This window comes from Oncorhynchus nerka, linkage group LG20, assembly GCF_034236695.1.
Source record: "Oncorhynchus nerka isolate Pitt River linkage group LG20, Oner_Uvic_2.0, whole genome shotgun sequence".
Classification (NCBI taxonomy): Eukaryota; Metazoa; Chordata; class Actinopteri; order Salmoniformes; family Salmonidae; genus Oncorhynchus; species Oncorhynchus nerka.
Genome location: NC_088415.1, coordinates 20562960 through 20586208, shown reverse-complemented (window position 1 = coordinate 20586208; position 23249 = coordinate 20562960). Strand labels below are relative to the sequence as shown.

Sequence of the window (23249 nt, the reverse complement as noted above, 5' to 3'; positions counted from 1 at the left end):
GTAGACACTAAATTGATAAAGAGTAGCCTACTCTCCTCCTAGTAGACACTAAACTGGTAAAGAGCAGCCTACACTCCTCCCAGTAGACACTAAACTGGTAAAGAGCAGCCTACACTCCTCCTAGTAGACACTAAACTGGTAAAGAGCGGCCTACACCCCTCCTAGTAGACACTAAACTGGTAAAGAGCGGCCAACACTCCTCCTAGTAGACACTAACCTGGTAAAGAGCAGCCTACACTCCTCCTAGTAGACACTAAACTGGTAAAGAGCAGCCTACACTCCTCCTAGTAGACACTAAACTGGTAAAGAGCGGCCTACACCCCTCCTAGTAGACACTAAACTGGTAAAGAATAGCCTACACTCCTCCTAGTAGACACTAAACTGGTAAAGAGCAGCCTACACTCCTCCTAGTAGACACTAAACTGGTAAAGATCGGCCTACACTCCTCCTAGTAGACACTAAACTGGTAAAGAGCAGTCTACACTCCTCCTAGTAGACACTAAACTGGTAAAGAGCGGCCTACACCCCTCCTAGTAGACATTAAACTGGTAAAGAGCAGCCTACACTCCTCCTAGTAGACACTAAATTGATAAAGATCGGCCTACACTCCTTCTAGTAGACACTAACCTGGTAAAGAGCGGCCTACACCCCTCCTAGTAGACACTAAACTGGTAAAGATTAGCCTACACCCCTCCTAGTAGACACTAAACTGGTAAAGAGTAGCCTACACCCCTCCTAGTAGACACTAAACTGGTAAAGATCGGCCTACACTCCTCCTAGTAGACACTAAACTGGTAAAGAGCAGCCTACACTCCTCCTAGTAGACACTAAACTGGTAAAGAGCAGCCTACACTCCTCCTAGTAGACACTAAACTGGTAAAGAGCAGCCTACACTCCTCCTAGTAGACAGTAAACTGGTAAAGAGCAGCCTACACTCCTCCTAGTAGACATTAAACTGGTAAAGATCGGACTACACCCCGCCCTATAGCAGACACTAAACGGGCTGACAGTAATATGCCTTTCGGAGCTCCGTTTCAACCGGAGGTTTGCAGTCAATGCACTAATGTTTCTGTTTGATGGATTACTGTATTACATTAGAGGATAGAGAGGTCTGAAGTGGGTTGGTTTAAGGCAATTACATTTACAGTCAGAAAATTGTGTGCCTTATGTCTGTTGTGCTTTTACAGTAGAATGTAAAGACATAGAAAAATCATTCCACATAGATTGGTTTATGAACACTTACAAAATGGCATGGTGTGAAGTGTCTATTTTTAATAGAGGATAATTCCCATCACTTGTGTTAGTACAATATTAATCTAATTCTAGAAAATGTCTTAATTGATCTGAAAATAGGCATCCCTTGTGATAACAGCATGTCTTGGATCAGAAAGCCCCTCTGAATACTGTATCTCTTCAGATATGAGTTTTAAATAACATTTATATGATAGAAGAAAAAGATAAGCCTTCTTACCTTGCCTATGATGCTGCCAACTTCCTAAAAATACCAGGGGATAAAAAAATATAGATTCTTGAATTAAAGAAATACAAGATTCAGAGAAATATCTACCTCTGCTTTCCAGAGACTCCTATCACCAACAGCGTCTTTTTTTGTGCTAAATCGACATACAGTGAGCTCCAAAAGTACTGGGACAGTGACACATTTTTTTGTTCTTTTGACTCTTTGGATTTGAAATGATACAATGACTATGAGGTAAAAGTGCAGACTGTCAGGTTTAATTTGAGGGTATTTTCATCCATATCTGGTGAACCGTTTATATATTACAGCCATTATTGTATATAGTTCCCCTATTTTAGGGGACCAAAAGTATTGGGACAAATTCACTTATGTGTATTAAAGTAGTACAAGGTTTAGTATTGGGTCCCATATTCCTAGCATGCCATTTTTACACCAAGCTTGTGACTCTACAAACTTGTTGGATGCATTTGCCATTTTATTAGGTTGGGTTTCAGATGATTTGGTGCCCAATAGAAATGGATGGTAAATAATTCATTTACTTTTATTGTAAAACATTTTCTTTTTAAATGTTACCTTTATTTAACTAGTCAAGTCAGTTAAGAACAAATTCTTATTTACAATGAAGACCTACCCAGGCCAAACCTGGACGACGCTGGGCCAATTGTGCGCCGCCCTATGGATCTCCCAATCACGGCCAGATGTGATACAGCCTGGATAAGAATAGACTGTTTCTAAACACTTCTACATTAATGTGGATGCTACCATGATTAAGGATAAAAACTATTTAATTCATCTTATAAAAGGGCTGTAACGTTACAAAATGTGGAAAAAGTAAAGGGGTCTGAACACTTTCCAAATGCACTGTATTATCAGTATACTGTCTTAACCAAATCTCGCATGAAAAGTTGAAGTCGGAAGTTTACATACACCTTAGCCAAATACATTTAAACTCAGTTTTTCACAATTCCTGACATTTAATCCTAATAAACATTCCCTGTCTTAGGTCAGTTAGGATCATCACTTTATTTTAAGAATGTGAAATGTCAGAATAATAGTAGAGAGAAGGATTTATTTCAGCTTTTATTTCTTTCATCATATTCCCAGTGGGTCAGAAGTTTACATACACTCAATTAGTATTTGGTAGCATTGCCTTTAAATTGTTCAACTTGGGTCAAATGTTTCGGGTAGCCTTCCACAAGCTTCCCACAATAAGTTAGGTGAATTTTGGCCCATTCCTCCTGACAGAGCTGGTGTAACTGAGTCAGGGTTTTAGGCCTCCTTGCTCGCACACGCTTTTTCAGTTCTGCCCACAAATTTTCTATGGGATTGAGGTCAGGGCTTTGTGATGGCCACTCCAATACCTTGACTTTGTTGTCCTTTAGCCATTTTGCCACAACTTTGGAAGTATGCTTGGGGTCATTGTCCATTTGGGAAGACCCATTTGCGACCAAGCTTTAACTTCCCGACTGATGTCTTGAGATGTTGCTTCAATATATCCACATTATTTTCCTCTCTCATGATGCCATCTATTTTTGAAGTGCACCAGTCCCTCCTGCAGCAAAGCACCCCACAACATAATGCTGCCACCCCTGTTCTTCACGGTTGGAATTGTGTTCTTTGGCTTGCAAGCCTCCCCCTTTTTCCTCCAAACACAACGATGGTCATTATGGCCAAACAGTTCTATTTTTATTTCATCAGACCAGAGGACATTTCTTCAAAAAGTACGATCTTTCTCCCCATGTGCAGTTGCAAACCGTAGTCTGGCTTTTTATGGTGGTTTTGGAGCAGTGGCTTCTTCCTTGCTGAGCGGCCTTTCAGGTTATGGCGATATAGGACTCGTTTTACTGTGGATATAGATACTTTTCTACCTGTTTCCTCCAGCATCTTCACAAGGTCCTTTGCTGTTGTTCAGGGATTGATTTGCACTTTTCGCACCAAAATGCGTTCATCTCTAGGAGACAGAACGCGTCTCCTTCCTGAGTGGTATGACAACAGCATGGTGTTTATACTTGCGTACTATTGTTTGTACAGATGAACGTGGTACCTTCAGGCATTTGGAAATTGCTCCCAAGGATGAACCAGACTTGTGGAGGTCTACAATTATTTTTCCGAGGTCTTGGCTGATTCATTTGATTATCCCATGATCTCAAGCAAAGAGGCACTGAGTTTGAAGGTAGGCCTTGAAATATATCCACAGGTACACCTCCAATTGACTCAAATTATGTCAATTAGCCTATCAGAAGCTTTTAAAGCTATGACATAATTTTCTGGAATTTTCCAAGCTGTTTAAAGGCACAGTCAACTTAGTATATGTAAACTTCTGACCCACTGGAATTGTGATACAGTGAATTATAAGTCTGTAAACAATTGTTGGAAAAATTACTTGTGTCATGCACAAAGTAGATGTCCTTACTGACTTGACAACTATAATTTGTTAACAAGAAATTTGTGGAGTGGTTGAAAACTAGTTTTAATGACTCCAACCTAAGTGTATGTAAACTTCTGACTTCAACTGTATATTATTTACATTCTACAAAGAAGAGCAGGAGCCCGAGTCAGGAGGGAAATCATATTACAAAATTATATTCTTAAAATCCAACATTTGAATCTGAATACTTTAACTAATCCCTAAGCATTCATTCCTATATACCTACAGTTATTCCCATACAATTACACTTATATATTCCCAGTTATTCCCATACAATTACTCTTATATATTCACTGTTATTCCCATCCACTCAAACTGTACCTTGCCATGCATGAGCAGTCGGAGTGTAAGGGTCACACCCAGGCCCCCGTCTCCGAAGTCCTGCTCACAGTTCATAGTGATGTGGGAGTTGCACACAGGGAGACGCATGAACAAGGCTCATCCAATGGTCACGCTGTCAGATGAAGACTGTTGCTCTCTCTCTTCTCTGTCACTCCCCAGTCCTTCTAAGCTCTGCTGAGACAAAGTAAAGGAAATGCCATTTTTTAGACTTGATATCTGTTTCGTATCAATAAAACTAGATTTCAATACAAACACTCTTACTCATTTGTTGTGATGTTTTACCTCAACATCTTAATGATGTGATATCAACTAGCATGTCACTTTGCAATAGGAAGTCAATGGATAAATCTCCTGTTTGCATGACAAGACAGAGCCACCATCCCATCTCAATCTCACAATGCAGGATGCTTGAAACAGAATCTGAATTCAGAGTGTTAAATTCAAATCAGTCACTCTCAGTGAGTCCTGCTCCATGGCCATTGTGCTTTCTGTAGCTGTTCAAGGTCTAACCCACTGAACACCTGCATTGTGGGCTTCACAGAAAGTGAGTACAGTATGCAGACTGATGTCTATCTCTAAGGTTACCATTATGAACTAGTTGAACAGGGCATTGAGGACAGCATAAAGCTCAAACAAGTTCACAATATCCTGTTGAATGTAAGGTTTGCCCATCAATGTGCACATTAAAGCAATATATCTCAACCCACTGATAATGAAGCAGCAATGTCCCATCCTTCTGAGATAATTGTAAATTGGTGGTCATCCATAACTAACATTCTGACAACACTGCTCACGTCAAGCTGCAAAATACATTTACACATACATGTTATTCAATCATTGCACCCACACTGCTCGCGCGCTTGAACTTGATCTATTTGCGACGCTTGCCGCACTGCAAGTCCCACCTCACCCATCTCCTCATTGGTTTTTAGGAGCATATACCCAAGTGGGTGATTGAAATATGAACTGAGGTCCACACTCCAGTCCAGTTGTTGGTGCTAAGGCACCTTAAAGTTGGTTGCCAACCACCATATAAAGTCCAAAGAAGAGGAAGCCTGATGTCTGCTAGAAACTAACTCTGTTTCCCCTTTTATCTGTGGATTAATCGAGTCAGCATGTAAGTCAGAATGATGAAGAAATAATGTGTGAGCAGGCTATTGACTCCCAGCAGTGCTGCTGTCAGCTGCAGGGTTCCCGGCCACTCTGGCTAGCGGGGAGATTGGGCCCTAATAGACAACGAGTGGGTGTTAGTGAGTACAGGATGAGACTGACTGGCCCATGATTAACTGGCAGCCGACTTCCCTATAATCAGAGAGGTTGGAGAATGACAGCACACAATGGCCTGGTTTCCTTGCATACATGGGTTATGCGACGATTGTTCCTTTCAAACGTTTTAATTGTAGGTTACAATAGCACTTTGGTTTCAAAAAGTGCATTTAATTAGATTACAGCTTGCAGTTGTTTCAGTTCTTCAGCTTATTAAAAAACTGTGCTGTGCTGTACTGTGATGTGCTCCAACAATGTGAAGACTAGGCTGTTGTACACAGAAATAGATAAGCTTCAGCACCAGTGACAAAGAAACAGGTAAGATGGATGGTGCAGAGATTTGAACATGTTCACCACATCAGTTTCCAATGAGACACCTTTCCACTGAATTCAGTATGACAGTGCACTACTGGGTACACTGTGTGCATGTCAGTTCTTGTGACATATGAGACATGTGAGTCACCTGGGTGCTCGGCAGTCTAGGCACACAGGGTGTATAATTAGCTTATGGAGATATTTACGTTTCCTCTTGATTTATGGGGGATTCTGACTGTTGTCAGCCCAGACAGAGTAAGTACAGGGTTTGTTATATAAATAGCTGGCTTCTGCACCAGTAGAAGTAATCAAACTAAGCGCACAATCCCTAAGATCAAACGAAGAGTTGCAAAATTACCACATAATATTTAGGTAATTTTGATAAATCATCTTCATCAGTTATTCTCCAGAGTAATTCACTCAATGCCATTCCAGACACAGCCATTTCAGGAAGTAGTAAATGGAAATTGCCCATGTTTTTTCTATTGGTATTTTCAAGTGATGTATGAAATTATATTCATTTCCTGAAATGAATTAGAATCGACCCAAACTCTGGCACTGTACAGCAGTCCACATGCACACACACATAGCCCCAGCCCTCTGCACTAACACTAATAATGATACATCTAATTTGTATGATGTTTTTTGAGTAAGTCAGAGCAGTCCAGCTGACGCTGCAGTCGCCTGCATATGGATTCTGTTCTGCACTTGTCCCCTGTAGAGTGGCTCGCATATCCCATCGTCCCTGTTTGTTCAAGGCCACTTGTTTTAATAGGAACGCTGCTGACCGTCAGCCAAGTGCATTCCACCTAGCCTTCAACACCAGGTATGCTGCTGCTGGCCTACTGATTAAGACATCACTGAGAAACACAATCGCTCCCTCCGGCTTCAAGCAGGTTCCTTGTTTCTTAACCTGCCTCTTCACATCGCTTCATACATTTTTCAAACTGTTTTAGGGTGGCATGTGGGGGTGAATTTTTGTAAGTGTCCATGTTGTTTTTGTGCAGGCAGGTTAGAGAATGTTATATGTGTGGAGATCATGGTTAATCAAAAGGAGTCTGCTGTTTGACAAAATGCTATTCCTCAGAGGCCCCTTCTAGACAGGTTTAATAGCATGGGCTGCTAGCTATCTGTTTATTTATGTACAGTATGCACGCAGAGGCTCTTTAAACCTAACATGCCATCCCTCTCTGACTATCATGTGGTAGCTTGGCTGCTACTTGCCTAAGCCTGTGGTGTCCGATTAATTAACACGGCACAGCCTTGCAATGCTGGCCTGTCAGCAACGGCCAGAGAGCAAAGCAGAGTGGCGGTGATAAGGTATGAACTGGGCTAGAAACAACTTTATCTGCTTTTAAAGAGACACAAAGGATTGTCTTGACAACATTATCTAGGCTAATTTACTCCTTTATATTAAAGCCTCACACAATTATGTCCAAGATGTTACACAAAATAGTGGCCAAAGTGCTGACCACAGATGAACTGAAAAGCAAACATTCCCTCTCTTATCTTTGAAAGAGACAAAATGCAGAGTTTACTCCTGCGTGCATCATGCTCCAAAACACATCTGATTATCATGACACACACATTTACGTAACGGCGTGCTAACTCCATTATGCTGTAGGGCACGGCTAAAAAGTTAACACTTTATTGCATTAGGAGAATGGTTGGAGGGATCATTATGTGCTGCTCTCTGGGCTGATAACAAGGCACGTGCTATATGTCTGTGAGGCGAGGGGGCGGTGTGATGAGCCTCTGAACTAACCCATTCTCAGAATCCCAAGCACCAGTGTTCCAGAATGAACAAAGCCCCTCTGTTCTAAATTAAAACTCAGTTCTACTCAGGGCAGGGGAATTAGAGAGGTACCAGACTGCACTGCAGGGTGAGGACAAGGCAGAGTCAGGGTGGACAGCAGCTACACAGTCCTCTAGGTCTGTCTCTCTGTATGTTCGTTGAACCTCACACAGTAGTGTTGCTCTGTCTAATTGGACAGTCTGATGATTTGTTAAATTGTGATTCATTACTTGGGAGGATCTCAATATTCACCAAAAAAATTAAAAGTAATAATATCATAAACACATTCCAAGAACCCCCAAATACATGTTACATTCCTCTTGGTTATTAACAAGTATAACTACTCATTTTTAGGCCCCTTTAACAAAAAGTTCAAAATGTCTTTGTTGCATTGTTTTTTCTTCTCTCCTTTCTTGGAGCGCACATCAAATACGTGACAGATAAAAGCAGCTGTCCTGCCATCCCTCGACTGATTGTTTTCTCTCTGTCTGTGTTTCCAGGAGTGGCCTGAGAGACTGCTGAAGATGAAAAGAATGGTGTTTGACCCACTTGTCTCACCGATTGGACACCAGTTCTGAGACTAGGATGGTACTAACACAGCGACACAACAGCAGGCCTGGGAATGGCTCTGGATCTGGGCCTAAGCCAAGGGGAACAGAGGGGGAACAGAGGGAGTGAGGAATGGGGACATACCTCATCACCTTGGAGAGAAAAGAAACAGGGTTCCCTCTGCATACTGTACATATAAAGGGTGAGGGGTATAGGGTATCCAGAGGGATAAGATAGGGGTTCCCTCTTAGACACACAGAGGGGAAAGGGTGTCAACTTCCATACACAAGTTGTGTAAGGGCAGAGGGCGCAAGGTAGACCACTTCACTGTTCACACACACCACACGCGTACACACCCACACATACAGTTGAAGTCTGAAGTTTACATACACCTTAGCCAAATAAATTTAAACTCAATTTTTCACAATTCCTGACATTTAATCAGATTAAAGATTCCCTGTCTTAGGTCAGTTAGGATCACCACTTTATTTTAAGAATGTGAAATGTCAGAATAATAGTAGAGAGAAGGATTTATTTCAGCTTTTATTTCTTTCATCACATTCCCAGTGGGTCAGAAAGTTACATACACTCAATTAGTATTTAGCAGCATTGCCTTTAAATTGTTCAACTTGGGTCAAGTGTTTCGGTTAGCCTTCCACAAGCTTCCCACAATAAGTTGGGTGAATTTTGGCCCATTCCTCCTGACAGAGCTGGTGTAACTGAGTCAGGTTTGTAGGCCTCCTTGCTCGCACACGCTTTTTCAGTTCTGCCCACAAATTTTCTATGAGATTGAGGTCAGGGCTTTGTGATGGCCGCTCCAATACCTTTTGTTGTCCTTAAGCCATTTTGCGACACCTTTGGAAGTATGCTTGCGATCATTGTCCATTGGGAAGACCTTAACTTCCTGACTGATGTCTTGAGATGTTGCTTCAATATATCCACATACTTTTCCTCCTCATGATGCCATCTATTTTGTGAAGTGCACCAGTCCCTCCTGCAGCAAAGCACCCCCACAACATGATGCTGCCACTCCCGTGCTTCACGGTTGGGGTGGTGTTCTTCGGCTTGCAAGCCTCCCATTTTTTCCTCCAAACATAACGATGGTCATTATGGCCAAACAGTTCTATTTTTGTTTCATCAGACCAGAGGACATTTCTCCAAAATGTACGATCTTTGTCCGCATGTGCAGTTGCAACCATAGTCTGGCTTTTTATGGTGGTTTTGGAGCAGTAGCTTATTCCTTGCTGTCGATATAGGACTTGTTTTACTGTGCATACTTTTGAGATACTTTGTTTACTTTTGAGATATATAGATACTTTTGCACCCATTTCCTCCAGCATCTTCACGAGGTCCTTTGCTGTCGTTCTGGGATTGATTTGCACTTTTCACACCAAAGTACGTTCATCTCTAGGATACAGAATACGTCTCCTTCCTGAGCGGTATGATGGATGCGTGGTCCCCTGGTGTTTATACTTGTGTACTATTGTTTGTACAGATGGACGTGGTACCTTCAGGCGTTTGGAAATTGCTCCCAAGGATGAACCAGACTAGTGGAGGTCTACAATTGTTTTTTCTGAGGTCTTGGCTGATTTCTTTAGATTTTCCCATGATGTCAAGCAAAGAGGCACTGCGTTTGAAGGTAGGCCTTGAAATACATCCACAGGTACACCTCCAATTGACCCTCTCAGAAGCTTCTAAAGCCATGACATAATTTTCAGGAATTTTCCAAGCTGTTTAAAGGCACAGTCAACTTAGTGTATGTAAACTTCTGACACACTGGAATTTAGATACAATGAAATAATTTGTCTGTAAACAATTGTAAAAAAAAAGTAGATGTCCTAACCAACTTGCCAAAACTACAGTTTGTTAACAAGAAATTTGTGGAGTGGTTGAAAAACTAATTTTAATGACTCCAACCTAAGTGTATGTAAACTTCCAACTTCAACTGTACATGATAACACCCCCGCACCACCACCACACACACAAACACACAAAGGGAGAGGGTGTCCACATTTAACAAGGGAGAGGATAGGCTTTGATCACAAGGTCCTCAGCTGTTGAGATGTTAGAAGGGAAAAAGTCATCTAGGGGCCACAGCAACTGCCATACTGCCTTTGGTACTGCAGATAAGCAACACTAGGGCTGGAAGGGATCAATTCTATTTCAATCCCATTTCAGTCATTTCAAGGGATTAATAGAAAATAACCCAATATCAATGAACCTCTAGAGTTAACTGAATTGACAGAATTAATCCAGAACCTGAAGATGAATTACTGAATAAAAGCACAACTAGTGAGTTAATGTAAAAAAAAAAAAAAGTTCAGATAAAATCAACATTGCCATTGTTAGAGCAAGAACATTAAATATATTCATAATTCATGTTTTAAATGATGTAGTACTGCCAACGCTATTTCCGAGGGTCAGAGAGACCTCGGCACCACATTAACCAACAGAAACGTATACGCCTCCCTATTTTATAGAGAGAGCAGAGTACCCAACCCAACCAGCTTCTCTTCAGCAAACAACAGTGGTCAGACAGACACTTAGGTTCTAATGGCACCACTCGTCCACTCCAAACCCTAATGAGGTCTATAGGGAACATGCTTCCTCCATTTCCTCTGATATCATTCATACCCATCAAAATGCCCGGCCTGTCTTTGTGTTGCAGTAGGGTCCAAACATGAGGGAAAGGGTAAAGGCTGTAATTATGAAGGAGAGACAGGGTAATCCAAAGCCAAACCATAAAGGGGGAGAGTTCATTCAGACAGGGTTGACTTTTGGAACAGGTCATCTGCCACACAAAGTGAGGATGGTGATGATTTGATGTTGTCTTTGGCTTTCATAGGTACAATTAGGTACCATAGGTACACACTGAAAGTGATGGAATTGAACCTTAAAGGTACAACCCAACAGGTTGTCCAGATCCTGATCCACCATTTGGTAAACACAAGTCAAAATAACCTATTTCACACAACCAAACCTGATTTGATATGTTCTGTGTCAGCAGCATGTCTGTAGCGGCAGCTGTACACAGCCTTCAGCGATGTCAGGGCCATGCCCAGACATATTCCGCATAATTGGAGGAATACGTACTTAAGCAACCGGCTGGAATGGGTCAAATCTAATGCGTATGTAAAACTGAGGCCAGTCTCTTTGAACCTTTTGCCGCAGTGGGCTAAATCAGGGTCATACAGTGTCGAGGGATGGCAGGACAGCTGCTTTTATCTGTCACATCTTTGATGAGCACCAAGTAATCTTAAACAAATATACTTTGAAACAAAAGTATGCAGCTCACACACATGGTTATGGGCTTAAAAAAAGAAGAGACCTGTACCATGTCAGATATATAATTGAAATGTATTAAATTTTGAGTTTGCATCCAAATATTACACTTCATATACATCACAGAAGATTGAAATATAACAAAATCGTTTGACATAGAATCACCGGATTTTTGGCATTAAAATAAATAAATAAATCATGTTTATTAATTATGAAAAATATAATTATATATAACTCGATTTTTTTACCAGGTAAGTTGATAAGAACACATTCTCATTTAGAGCAACAATCTGGGGAATAGTTACAGGGGAGATGAATGAGCCAATTGGAAGCTGGGGATGATTAGGTGGCCATGATGGTATGAAGGTCAGATTGGGAATTTAGCCAGTTCACCAGGGTTAACACACCTACTCTTACGATAAGTGCCATGGGATCTTTAGTGACCACAGAGAGTCAGGACAACCGTTTAACATCTCATCCAAAAGACGGCACTCTACACAGAGCAATGTCCCCAATCACTGCACTGGGGCATTGGGATATTTTTTTAAGACCAGAGGAAAGATTGCCTCCAACTGGCCCCCCAACACCACTTCTAACAGCATCTGGTCCCCCACCTAGGGACCAACCAGGACCAACCCTGCTTAGCTTCAACAGCAAGCCAGCAGTGGGATGCAGGATGGTATGCTGCTGGCAAATAACTTTAATAGCGTTCCACCCATGAGGCCACTATGTCATTTGACTGCAGGAAAGGGCTAGTAGTTATTTAAGTTTGCTCAGTATTACCAATATATTGTAAGCCCCTATGAAAACTGTGAAGCTTTTTCAGCAAAGTGGAATATAAGTCTATACTCTAGAAATAAACACTCAGTCGAGTTCTAAACTTAAAGACATTAAAGACATTCAGTTCACCCTCAAGGATGAAAATGTTACTTGAGCATGGCTGCTTTTGGCTTTCTCTCCACAGAGGGGGGAGAGAGAGAGAAAGAGAGCGAGCGCGAGAGAGAGAGAGAGACACAAGGCTGCAAAGAAACAAGAGGCTTGAAATTAAAGACCAGTGTTTGATCTCTCAGCGTCTCTGTCTCCTTCTCTGTCACTTAGACCCCTGTTTTATCTCTCAAAGTCTCTGTCACTTCTAACGGGAGGGTTCAAGCCTCGGCACAGGGGGGACTTCCTACTTCCATCCTTCCCTCTGTATCAGATCCAGCATTAATCTGGAACTGTGTCTGCCTGCCCAGCCAAACCCAGCCCCCTAGAGAGGGTTACAAGACCCCTGACTGTCTCCTACTTTAGCCAGTTTACTGCCACAGAGAGGAGTCCAGCAGCCCTGCCCTGGTACACTGCTGGCTGGCCACCTTAGCCATATGATCCTTAGCTCACTGTGTGCTCTTACTGAAGCAGTATATTTAACATGTCATCTGAGTTCATTCTCAGGCAAGTGAAGTCAGTGAACATGTTCTCCTGTAGCAGAACCAACAGGGCATATGGGATTGATAAAAAGGTGCTATCTATCGGCTGTCCCTGTAGAAGAACCCTTTGAAGAACGCCCTTTGGTTCCAGGTAGAACCCTTTCACAGAGGGTTCTACAATAAACTCAAAAGAGTCCTACCTGGAACCAAAAAGGGTTCTCCTATAGGGACAGCCGAAGAACCCTTTTGGAACCCTTTTTTCTAAGAGTGCAGGGAATCAACGAGGGGAATGGATGCATTATGTCATGGCAACTGGTAGAGATATCAATCCATCTCCACTCTTTTGAAAGACATCATCTCCTTGGAAACACATCAGATGAGATGAAGCTGGAGAGGAGAGAGTGACACCGCTTTGACACTATCATTAGAAGGGTGTGTTTGAGCTTTATAAGTATTATTAATGAGTTGGGTTGACAACTGACGCCATAAAGTCAGTATGAAACTATGTCATTACATAAAATGACAGTTGTCTCTGTTTGTCAGTCTGGTGCAGTCCTGTCAGCCCTCAATCCATGCTAGCTCATGCATGTGAAACGGATTCGTCATTTGCTGGCAATTAACTGTCTGGTTGACATTCACAATATCAAACGTCTCCTGTGATGACGCCACTCGTAAGGTATTTGCTTTCAAGGCGTGTCCGATGTCAATATTAAGGAAACCATAGTTCCTCTCATTAAAGCACGAGAGAAGAGAACAACGGAAGGCAAACATCCAGATAGCTATTGATCATTAGAGAGGCCATGTTTCTGTGTTGTCAGCCCTTAGCTCTGAGTGGCTGCTTGTTCCAGACACACAGCAACACAGTGTCAGAGGCTGCAATTATGCTGGCTTTGGTTGTAGTGGGGACAGCAGTGCCAGTGCAGATGATCTCTATACTGTAGTCATCTAGCATGCTTCAGCTCTGCTCTAATGCAAACTCATCTTTTGAGAATCAGAGATCACTTCGGATGGCTTAAAAAATAGGGTAATCCTTAACTGTTTTTTATTTTTAAATGCTGATACAGACAGATTCTGTTTTGGGAAAACGGGTTCCTATCTACTAATCAGTAGTTCAACGCTAGCCTTCACTTCCAATGGCACATCTCCTATTAGAGGGCTTGTGTTTGCACCATACATCTTTCTGAATACACTTTGGCAAGGTATTAACTCAAGCATTTATCCCACTGGACGAAGGCCATTCTCCATTTCTTCAAAATGACATTCCCCCTCTTCATCTGCTCTTTCATCCTTTCTTCCCTCCTCCCATCCTCCCATCCTCCCATCCAGAACATGAGTCAGAGAATCTGACATCTCACTGGAGAGCAGTCAGGAGAGGAGAGAGAAGAGAGAGAGAGATACAAAGAGAACGAGAGAACGAGAACGAGAGAGAGACAAAGACGAGAGAAAGAGAACGATAGAGACAAAGAGAACGAGAGAAAGAGAGTGAGACAGAGAGATATATAGAGCGAGCGAGACAGAGGGGAGGAGACACAGAGATGGGGAGAGACATACACAGAAAAAAATAAATCAAGAAAAGGAGAAGCTTGAACTGTGAAGTATGACTAGATTAACTGATCGTAAGATGGACTTTCAGTGTGGACAGACTTTTCCAGCACAGTAGACCTAGAACATATGCTTCAGAACTTTGATTTCATTTGAGAGAAAGCTTTCAGTGCTTTCAGTGTATATGTTGTTCTGAAATCTAACACAACAATTTGCCCAGAGAGGCCCAAAACAGTCAGCGAGAGACCAACTTACTTTGTAAAAGGACAAACAATACTAAAATACCTTCACATTAAATAGAATGGAATGGCATTTGGCGCCACATACTGTACATTCTAAACCTCTGCCCTCATTCAAAGTAACCTTGCATCATATTGACAATGGCATTACACCCCTCATTGGTAAAGCACACTTTGCCTCAGTTTACCAAAGAAGTCGGAGAATGGCATACGTACACCAAAAAACACCATTTGCGGTGGGATGAAACACAACGCGTTATTATTAGATAAGCTTCAAAACAAACGGAGCACAAATCCAAAAATAGTGCAGTCCATGTTAAATATTTCAGGCGCTCAGCAGCTGAGGATGGGGGAGGGATAAAAATCTCCACCCCAGCCGATGCAAAAACACACACTGATGCAGATGGCCGGTTGAAAGAGAAACCTTCACTGCCTTGTAGACTGTCTCCACAGAGCACAGCGGATTACTGCCACTAAGACCCATGCCCTTCGTATATACACACTACTCTATCCTCATCACTTACTTTTGAAGTGCTGTGGTGTGTATTGTAGCAGTTCAGCCCCCTCACTGTGGGCCTATGCACTGCTTGTAAGTCTGTCTACATAATAGTGTCTGCTGACTGATTTAAAATGGTCAAATACTGTCCTGTATAAACCATCCTCATGGTATTGGAATTTAATCATTAAGTTGGAATTTAATTCAACTTAAGAGGTAGTAGCAGTAGTAGTAGTAGGTAGTAGTAGTAGTAGTAGCAGTAGTTGTAGTAGTAGTAGTAGTAGTAGTAGTAGTAGTAGTAGTAGCAGTAGTAGTAGTAGAAGTAGTAGTAGTAGTAGTAGTAGAAGTAGTAGTAGTAGCAGTAGTAGTAGTAGTAGTAGTAGTAGTAGTAGTAGCAGTGGTAGTGGTAGTGGTAGTGGTGTAGTGGCAGTGGTGGTAGTGGTAGTGGTAGTGAGAGTGGCAGTGGTAGTGGTGGTAGTGGTAGTAGTAGTGGTAGCAGGTGGTAGTAGTAGTAGTAGTAGTAGTAGTAGAAGTAGTAGTAGTAGTAGTAGTAGTAGTAGTAGTAGCAGTAGTAGTAGTAGTAGTAGTAGTAGCAGCAGCAGTAGTATTATTAGCGGCAGTAGTAGTAGTATTAGCAGCAGTAGTAGCAGCAGCTGTAGTAGTATTAGCAGCAGTAGCAGCAGCAACAGCAGTAGTAGCATCAGCAGTATTAGTATTAGCAGCAGTAGTAGTAGTAGCAGAAGCAGTAGTAGTAATAGCAGCAGTAGCAGCAGCAACAGCAATAGTAGCAGCAGCAGTATTAGTATTAGCAGCAGTAGTAGTATTAACAGCAGTAGTAGTAGTAGAAGCAGCAGTAGTAGTATTAGCGGCAGTAGTAATAGTAGCAGCAGCAGTAGACGACCATGGCCGTAATCTCACCGAGAGTGTCTCATGATGAGTTGGATATGCAAAAAACACATTTCCAATTCACACGTGCGTATAATAAATATTTCTACATGTGGGAAATAGGACAAATATACGCACCCATGTAATTATTATTATTACAAGTAGTAGTAGTAAAACAATCTGTTATTTATTTAACCAATGAACTACTCTGTAAATACAGCAGAGCAGGTTAGATTGAATTGAGCCCTTAGTGCATCTACAGAGGAGTGATGGGGTTTGGCTGTGCAGGGTGAGGAGCCTAGCAGAGACACATTAAATACAGGAAAGTGTTGTCATGGGAAACTCCCATCGGCTATGTCAGCTATTCGGGTTCATACCTGGGATAGTGAAGGGAGCAAGACTATCACGTTGCATTTCGCAAAGAGTAACTCCTCATAGCCAAACAAGATGGTCTAAAAATTTAGTTGCCTTTATTGTGCACTGCTCAAGCCTTATGACAAACGGTTCACATATCAATGCATTGCAAATCGGTAGTATTTCATAGTGGAGCTCTAAAAACAAGGCTCCCACATCTTGTCAAAATATGTGCTAAAGAAAGCAGTACTTGCAACACAAAATCTATTTCCATTAAAGATGCCAAGTATGTGGGAGGAATTGGAAGTGTCGTGTCTTTACTATCATTAACTGAAGACTAATAGTTTTTATCAAAGATTCTCTGTAATTAGTTATTACACGATTAGAATGATTAATCATGTAACCGTAATTACTAGGAAGTCGGGGCACCAAGGAAAAATATTCAGATTACAAAGTTATCATTTCCTAAAATAACTTTTCAGATATTTTATCTGATCAATTAGTCTTCGAATTAATGAATTATTTACTTTACCTCACGTTAGTCTCATTCCAAACGTCATAAATTATTGGTTATCTGCACAAACCCAGTCTTCACTATGAGTCATCCATACATCAATTGTCTTAAATCATGTATTTATTACTAACTAAGTAATTCACAGAAATGCATAAACAAACAAACAAACAAGGTAAATGTGGTTACATGAAACGAGAATGTGCCCTAGTGGGCTAAACCAGCATGGCGGCTGACTAAGAAGTCACTACAAAGTGATAATTATAACAATTTAAATGCTAATCCTTTGCACATGAACGCTCACTCATTCGGGAACAATTGCAATCAATATATATATTTACGCTCTGTGTGTCGTCTTGATCGCTGGTGAAAAGTTAATTTCTTTTGTAGAATTGTCCGTCTCTCTCCCTCTCTCTCTGTCGTTAGAGGGGATAGTTCAGAGTGACATTTGTTATATTATGAATGTTTCGGCGGGTGTCGTTTTTCACGTTCAATGATACCGAATTCCTAGCTGCAGACTAGTAATTAATATCAAAGACTTGTTCTTATTCTGTCGGTATCGATAGTCTAAGAGTTTAACCACGTGGTATGGTTAAAAGATTCAGCAATGGTCTACAACCTTGGTCCTCCTAATGGAGAAAAACATGGTCTGCAACCTTTAGCCATCTCGTAATTGAGGTAAGCTCGGTCTGCTGATCGAAAACCCAAGTGGGGGTTTTATTCGGAAGGCTCCTGGCTGTCCCAGGAGGCCTGACCCTAACTGGGCTCAGGGGCGGTCCTCTGATTTAGTTCAAATCAAAAGGGAATTGTATTTTTCTTCATTAAACAGTCCATAATCATATTACACAATTATACAAACAGTATCATCCTCACTCATTCATCTTATACAACAATTAGGTGTAAACCTCATATCTGAGGCTATTATATAAACAGCATTATGGTAATGTAGCCACACCGTCTCCCATGAGCTTCCCAAGTTGTGACAAACGGACCAGTTCGTAGCTGGATTCTTCACCGATCTTTTATACTTTCTCCGGAACATGAAATTTGTTCGTACCTCAAGTTCTGTGAGGTGGAAGGATTTCCTTTGTCCTCTGTGAAAATTTACTCTCTCTATACTGTGTGTCCATGGGGAGATCCTCAGGAATTTACGACGTCTCTCTGACCACAGCAACCTAGTTGAAGGAGGAAAGGGGGAGGCAGGGAGAGGGGGATGGGGCTTGCTATACCCTAAAGAGGCCAACTTCATGACAGAGTCTACACCTAGTGTACAAAACATTAAGAACACCTTCCTAATATTGTGTTCCACACTAACAAACACAGGTTAATGGACTTACGGTAAATACGAGTTAATTGCTACAAGGGTTTTTGCCTCAAATACACAGAGAAAAAAATATGTGTAATATGAAAGCCCCTGTGACAATAAATAATACAAGACTGAACATAACTGACTGTAACTATTAAAGTTCTGCTGTCACGTCAACAGGTTTGAACCTTTATATTTTAATACAAGTCAACAGTCTGGACATAATGAGGGATAGAACAATAAAAAACAATTGATTATAAACTGGGTGGTTCGAGCCCTGAATGCTGATTGGCTGACAGCTGTGGTATATCAGACCGTATACCACAGGTATGACAAAATATTTATTTTTACTGCTCTAATTACGTTGGTAACCAGTTTATAATAGAAATAAGGTACCTCAGGGGTTTATGGTATATGGCCAATATACCATGGCTAAGGGCTGTATCCAGGCAGTCCGCGTTGTGTCGTGCAAAAAGAACAGTCCTTAGCCGTGGTATATTGGCATATACCACACCCCTTCGTGTCTTATTGCTTAAATTGAATCTATGAATAAAATCTATATGACTCAGTTTAGCTTGTATCCCTTTCACCTAATGAGCCTGCATCCTTAAAAACAAATCCCCTCAAGACCTACACATTCCTTCTCCTCCTTTTCTGAAACACTATTAAAGAGATTCTCTGGAAGAAAACAGTCTCTTTCAAACTAGGGATTTCGTGTCTTATTGAGATAAAACAGTAATTCTTCACAAAGATTATCCATGTATGAACTACACATTGACACATCCAGCCCAAAGCGGGAGGTTTAAAAAGTACTTTCTTAGTCACCAAAGCACCGGAGCATGTCTTTAACCAGTCACCATACAGATGGCCATGGTCTGCAGCTTACGATAATTAAGCAGAGCTACTGTCTACTGTACTGTATAGCATTACAGAGACCTTGATGACTTCATTCCCATTTACTGGGACAGTACTTTTTCTCCCTGACGGTGCAGGCAGGGCCTGGTTGTAAATGAGGAAGGGTATTAGCAATTCCCAGCCTTTGGAGAAGCATGTGTCAGGCCTAGAGTCTGTTATTTATGAGTCCTCTCAGCCCTCAGCCCTTCCTCTGCTGCTGCTGCAGAGATGCTGCTTGGGATTCATTATTGAAGAGGCCCTTCCACTCCTTATTAGATCTTTGATTTTTGGAGTGCATTAAGGAATTACATTCAGACTGAGAGCGTCAGCCATGCCTGATGGTCTCTCTCCCTCCCCCTCTCTCTCCCGTCTCTCTTTCAGAAACAGACAGACAGACATACAGGCACGGAAAACATTATCCTTCTCTCTGTCTTTCTCTCTCTCTCCCTCCCACTCACAAACAAACACACACACGCATGCACATACACAGACACACACACACACAGTTCTGTCCTTTATTGATCCTCACGATCTGCCAGGGAGAGTCTGGCTCACGTATCTCTATGGGGGTATTCTATCCTATCCTCATATTCCCTCAATGAACAAACATCCCTGGCAGAGAATGATTTAAATCAGGAGCTAATACTGTGTTTTCTATGTTGGCACACTATATAAGCATGCATTAATACCAGGTCACTCTCAAAAATGAGGATCTAAACCTCAAGAGATCTCCTGGTACAATTAGATCATGTTAAAAACTCAGCTTGCAGAAAGATGAGATAAAATAGATAGAGAAAGGTAATCCAGATGACTGATATAGGATCATTGATATGCATGATTTATGTCTCTCGTCATACAGGTTTCCAGCAGTGTAGGATTTACCAAGCTGAAAACAGACACAAAAACAGAATACAGGAAGCTCTGTTCATCTCCAATTGCACCAGGGAGTGTTGGTTTGTACCAAGCTTTCTCTAATCAGACGATCCACATGTGGATGTTATTTCATTGACCTTATTGTCCTGGAAAGTCCATGGTGATTGACCCACTGAAATCCAATGGTGCCTTTTGTGCTATGATTGGCCTAACTTACTAGGTGTGGACGTCCTTGATACATCTGGTAAACACACACAGAATGTCATAGAAAAATAAATCATCAACATTTTAGAGGACTTTGAACAGTATTAAATATCCTGTTTGTGCCAAGGCTTCAGTATGAGATCCAGACCTCTAATGCCAACGTCAAGCTGATTGTTGATATTGGTAGCAGCATTGCCACATTTTAACCAAGGCCAAATTATAAATGTAAGTGAATGCTCAAATATCACTACAACATTTTCAAATCTAACTAGGGATTTTGTACACGCCTGACTGTGACTGTTCACTGTAAATGCTTCTGCTGGATTACAATTCTCCTAAATGGAAAAAGGTTGAAGAAGGTTGAGAAATAGTGAGCCTACAGCACAATGAAACAAATGATGGTTGACACACACACACACACAATGTAACACTACTGTCCTGTGTATTTCAGAGAATCCACTACATCAGAATTGCTGATTAAAATAAATACTTGGTATAAAACAATTGCATGAGTCAAATGATGAGTGTTTTTGGTAGCTTGTTCTGTACACAATAACCCTGTTTGTTACCCCTAGTTGTACCTAGTTAGGCTATACAAAAAACTCTTGCAATTCTCTCTCTGCTTAGGAGAATGCCAAGAGTGTGCAAAGCTGTCATCAAGGCAAAGGGTGGCGACTTTGAAGAATCTCAAATATAAAATATATTTTCATTTGTTTAACACTTTTTTGGTTACTACATGATTCCATGTAATTTCATAGTTTTGATGTCTTCACTATTATTCACTATTATTTGATTTCTTCACACTTCCCTGTTATTCACATTTATTCTACAATGTAGAAAATAGTCAACTAAAGAAAACCCATAGAATGAGTAGGTGAGTCCAAACATTTGACAGGTACTGTATAAACGTAACATGCAAACATATCAATGATTTTACTGAGTTACAGTTCATGTAAGGAAATCAGTCAATTTAAATGAATGAATTAGGCCCTAATCTATGGATTTTACATGACTGGGAATGGGCACAGCTATGAGTGGCCTGGGAAGGCATAGGCTCACACACTTGGAAACAAGGCCCACCCACTGGGGAGCCAGGCCCAGCCAATCAGAATTTAGTTTTTTATTACAGACAGAAATACTCCTCAGTTCCATCAGCTGTCCAGGTGGCTTGTCTCAGACGATCCCGTAGGTGAATAGGCCAGATGTGGAGGTTCTGGGCTGGTGTGTTTATACGTGGTCTACTGTTGTGAGGCCGGTTGGACATACTGACAAATTCTCTAAAACAACGTTGGAGGCGGCTTATAGTAGATCAATTAATATTCAATTCTCTGGCACCAGCTCTGGTGGACATTCCTGCAGTCAGCAGGCCAATTGCAAGCTTCCTCAAAACTTGTGGCATTTTATTGTGTGACAAAACTGCACATTTTAGATTGGCCTTTTATTGTCCGCAGCACAAGATGCACCTGTGTAATGATCATGCTGTTTAATCAGCTTCTTGATATGCCACACATGTCAGGTGGATGGATTATCTTGGCAAAGGAGAAATGCTCACTAACAGGGATGTAAACAAATTTGTCCACTAAATTTGAGAGAAATAATCTTTTTGTGCATATGGAAAATTGATGGGATCTTTCATTTCACCTCATGAAACATAGGATGAACTCTTTACATGTTGCGTTTATCTTTTTGTTCAGTATAGAAATACAAATTCTGATGGTGGAATCTGAAGTAGAGTTTTTCTTGGCGCACTTCACTATACATTTGGGTCAACTCATTATTCTTTCAGTCCAGCCAGAGACCTATCTTTGTGTAGCTAGAACTGGCCTAGGCAGCTGGGTCATCTTTCATTATCATAAAGACGTCTATTAACAAGGGGCCAATTGTCTCCTCTATCCCAATAAACTAGCCTACTGTTGTTCATTGAACGCATCTGTCGGGATTGCAGCATATGTCGTGGAGTTCAGGCCAAAAGCAGTGTCTTTACATAGCAACAACCATTTCAGGTTTCTTTGAATACTGTGTATATGCAACACATTTTTATCGTTGAAACAATTTAAAAAAAGGTGTAATTGTAACGTCTAAAAATGCCTCGACCACATTTATGCTAGACTATAAAAATGTAATAATAAATACCATGATAGTCAGACAAAGAAAGGTGTTCTGTCATTTATTTAATATATTATGTGGTAACATAGGCATAGGCTACATGAATGGTCCAATATACAACTCAAGGGAGTTTTCTATCACTAATTGAAATGGTTCAGCATTTGAGAATAGGAAGAAGACACAGCAATATATTACATGAGAGGTGTTTAAAGTTGAACAAATCACTGCACATTCACCAGAAAAATAACAAGTGACCGCTTGAATCAATAATACAAAAGTCGTATCTTACCTGATAACATGCAGGGTCGTCAATATTTCCTCTAAAGTATCCCCATGAATCTTTAAAAACCGAGTTTTGCATCCACATTAGATTCCACAGTGTGCTGCTACGGATTCTCCTCCCTGTATCACGCTGAAATAATAAAACAGGACTGAGTACAAGACGCCTGTGCGTGGAGAGTGGGACGGCTCGATGGTGCGTGATGCATGCGGCTCAAAACGAATGACAGACTACCCTTCCGGACCGCTATGCTTACCAAGGTGAAGGTTTCAGTGAGTACCCTACAGTGCACTCTGGGTAAAAGACTCTGCCCAACTATCTAACCACTCCTGACTCCGCTGGTGATCTGTTCCCCCGAGCCTGTGTGATGGCTATCCCATGGGACCCCTGCATAAATTCGGGGACATCTCACGCTTCCCGCTGTGCGTCGTTTGCCAATCAGGCTTTTCGATTGATGGGACCCCAATAGTCTCGCATGTTGAATAGGATGGCTTTTAAAATGTACTTCGTCATAAATGACAATAACTGTCACCATTGAATAGCTTCATATAGCTCCTGGGAAGTAATGATTCATACTGTATGGAAATTGGGACCAGTGCCCATCAGTTCACAAGGCTTACTTGATGGCTTGCATTCTGTTGATGTAAGAAAGCTTTGGAGAAGTTAAAAATAGTAAAAGGGTTGTGGAGGTTTGTTGTG

At 41.3% G+C, this 23249-nt stretch overlaps 1 protein-coding gene across 3 annotated transcripts in view; it reads right to left on the bottom strand.

The window, feature by feature from the left end:
- The window catches only part of LOC115102024 (poly(rC)-binding protein 4-like), a 61768-nt gene extending 38915 nt beyond the window's left edge, over window positions 1-22853 (bottom strand). Inside the window, exons 1-3 of one of the 3 annotated variants that reach the window (XM_029621519.2) lie at window positions 22560-22853; window positions 4227-4421; window positions 1472-1495 (exon numbers count right to left, since the gene is read on the bottom strand). In XM_029621519.2, the coding sequence (XP_029477379.1) occupies window positions 1472-1495; window positions 4227-4334 (132 nt within the window). In that variant the 5' untranslated portion in view covers window positions 4335-4421; window positions 22560-22853. The remainder of the gene's footprint in view (window positions 1-1471; window positions 1496-4226; window positions 4422-22559) is intronic. The other 2 variants (XM_029621518.2, XM_029621520.2) reach the window with 2 other exon arrangements.
- Window positions 22854-23249: the final 396 nt, after the last annotated feature.